At 40.9% G+C, this 2,286-nt stretch overlaps 1 protein-coding gene across 1 annotated transcript; it reads right to left on the reverse strand.

The window, feature by feature from the left end:
* Positions 1-236: 236 nt before the first annotated feature.
* On the reverse strand, positions 237-2,106 carry LOC125502495. The gene is made up of 3 exons (XM_048660717.1): positions 773-2,106; positions 471-713; positions 237-413 (listed from the first exon to the last, which is right to left on the reverse strand). Exons 1-3 carry the CDS (start codon positions 998-1,000, stop codon positions 237-239), a joined length of 648 nt encoding a protein of 215 aa, XP_048516674.1. The 5' UTR covers positions 1,001-2,106.
* Positions 2,107-2,286: the final 180 nt, after the last annotated feature.

Below are 2,286 nucleotides of genomic sequence, written 5' to 3' on the forward strand. Positions count from 1 at the left end.
TTGTTTCTTCTATGCTCGAAATTAAATCAAGTTTCGGGACGGTTTTTGGTGTAATTGAAAAATTTAAACTTTTAGAAAGAACGAGTTTTTCGGCTTCAGTTAATGATTTATTAATAGTAATAGAAGACGTGGGGAAATTCCGTCTTTTAAAAACAAAAAATTTTGAGGCGAAATGCCCAACAAGGAGTTTGTAAAAAAATGAATCCGCCTCAACACAGTAGAACTCATCTACCAAATTAATCTTTTCCAAAAATACCCACCTTAAGATAGCCTAGGATCGAAACGAGGAAAACAAAGACGACGAATCCTAGGCAGCAACCAACGATTAGGCCCAGTCTTCTCGTCAATAGCGACTGGACCCCCATGGAGTGGTCCTGCAGCACACTGAGATCCGGCGCTCCTAACGTGAGGACCTGAAAAGTGTGCAGAAAACTCCAAATGTTGCCTCAGCTGCTCCAACCAGCTCCCACCTCTGTGCATCGCGTGGTGGCGGTGTCTACCAGAAAAGCCAAAATGCCATTATGCATCGCATCAAACTCATCAATCGTTGAGTTCTCCTGCGACGCTTTCCTCATGATGAGTCGCGATGTTGCTTTACTCTGCAACGTTGCCCAATTTCCCAGTGCTAGCACGCAAATGCGATACTTTGTTCCCGGATAGAGGCTGGTGAGCTTGAGGGAACGCGTTGATTGGCTCAGGATCTTGCCTCTTACCTGGAACAGCAGCCGCAAGACAGTGATTTGGGCTTTTCTCCGAGGTAGCGGCAACATGCCTCATTCAGAGAATCGACCGAATAGTAAGCCACTTGGTATCCATGCACTCCCGAATGGTCCCGGCTTTGCCAGGAGACCACAACGGAAAACGGCTGGATATCCTGGATGCCCAACTTGACCACAACCGGTTGGTTGCAAATTTGCTTCGGTTCGAGTTCCACGAAAACTCTCCCGTGAAGTTCAGCCGGCTGTTCGCATTTCAGCAGTTGATCGCCCGACTGATCCATCTGCTTGCGATGGTCTTTGAACCATTCCCACAACTCTTCGGCATTGCAATTACAAATGAGAGGATTGCCTGCAACAGCAGCGATTTGTTCCACATCGATTTACCTTAACGCATAGCAAACAAAAGCAAAGCGGAAAATCTGAAAGCTTTATGGCAAAAGCTGTTCAGAGCGATGTTCCACCAATATTACTGCAGGAAATTTATGATGAAGCAGATAAAATCTGGAACGAGTCAACTGTGTTTTCCCAAGGGCCTGTATAGTGTTTTTTTTTTTTTTGGGTATGGATCGTTGCGCTCTTAGCGCATCGGTTCTGCTAAAAAAGCATGCAAAATATGCGAGAGTGTTATTAGAGTCGAAACACGCGCAAATTTGGCAAAATCACGATGGGATGATGTTTTTCTACTACAGGGATCCTGGAAACTGCAGCAGATACGCAGAAGGTTAAATTGGAGAAGATTTTGCTCTCCTCAAAAAAAAATTGGCAGCTGTCAAGAGATATTTAAAGAAACTGATTGTTTCAAACTCCCAGTCCCGTCAATATTAATGTCACCGGATGTCATTAAATAGAAAAGTTTTAGGCAATCGCGTTTTAAATAAAATGACAAGAGACATTTTCACGAATTAACTGTCACTGTTTGACATATGACCAAAAGCTGTGGTTTTTTAAAAGGAACCCATTTGCGTTTCTGGATTTATTAAATAGAAATTTTTATTGCGATTTAATTAATATGTCACATCGATAGGTTTTTTCGCAAATAAAGTGTGCGAATGATTTTTACTTTATTACATTAGGTTCATCGAGGTGACCCATGGAAATACTACACGGCATTGTTTCCATAGTAACAAATAATAAGCACGCCTTTCAGTTTGGCGACATTCGAGTTAGTTTTATTGCCAAAATGAACTTAAAGAAGCTGCTGTTTGAACATTTGAAAATATTGATCGTTGGCACTGTTTGCATTGTTCATAATGGAAAACAAAGAATTTTGCTATAAAAATTATAGTTTTTTACGCCCAATTTTAATTACAGTAATGAACTCGGTTATAGTGAACTTTCGGTTAAAACGAACTTTTTCCCTTTAATTGAAGCGTCGTCCATCAAGACCAACGTATTTTTTTACTGGTTATAACGAACCTGTTTATAACGAACTTCCGGATATAATGATCACTTTTTAGGTTAGTTGTATATTCACTTTCCGTTTATAACGAACTTTCACGCTCAGCAACACGAATCGTGCGGAGTTGTTTATATTAGTGAGAGTTTTAGAATGGAAGAATGTGAATCG

The sequence above is a fragment of the Dendroctonus ponderosae genome, unplaced genomic scaffold (assembly GCF_020466585.1).
Source record: "Dendroctonus ponderosae isolate FM_Combo_2020 unplaced genomic scaffold, Dpon_F_20191213v2 Dpon_F_20191213_1, whole genome shotgun sequence".
Taxonomy (NCBI): Eukaryota; Metazoa; Arthropoda; class Insecta; order Coleoptera; family Curculionidae; genus Dendroctonus; species Dendroctonus ponderosae.

Coding starts and splice junctions, on each gene's coding strand:
- LOC125502495 (XM_048660717.1), bottom strand. CDS start 1,000: ATGGATCAGTCGGGCGATCAACTGCTGAAATGCGAACAGCCGGCTGAA. Junction 714..772: donor CGGTCGATTCTCTGAATGAG/GCATGTTGCCGC, acceptor CTGCTGTTCCAG/GTAAGAGGCAAGATCCTGAG. Junction 414..470: donor CCACCACGCGATGCACAGAG/GTGGGAGCTGGT, acceptor CACACTTTTCAG/GTCCTCACGTTAGGAGCGCC.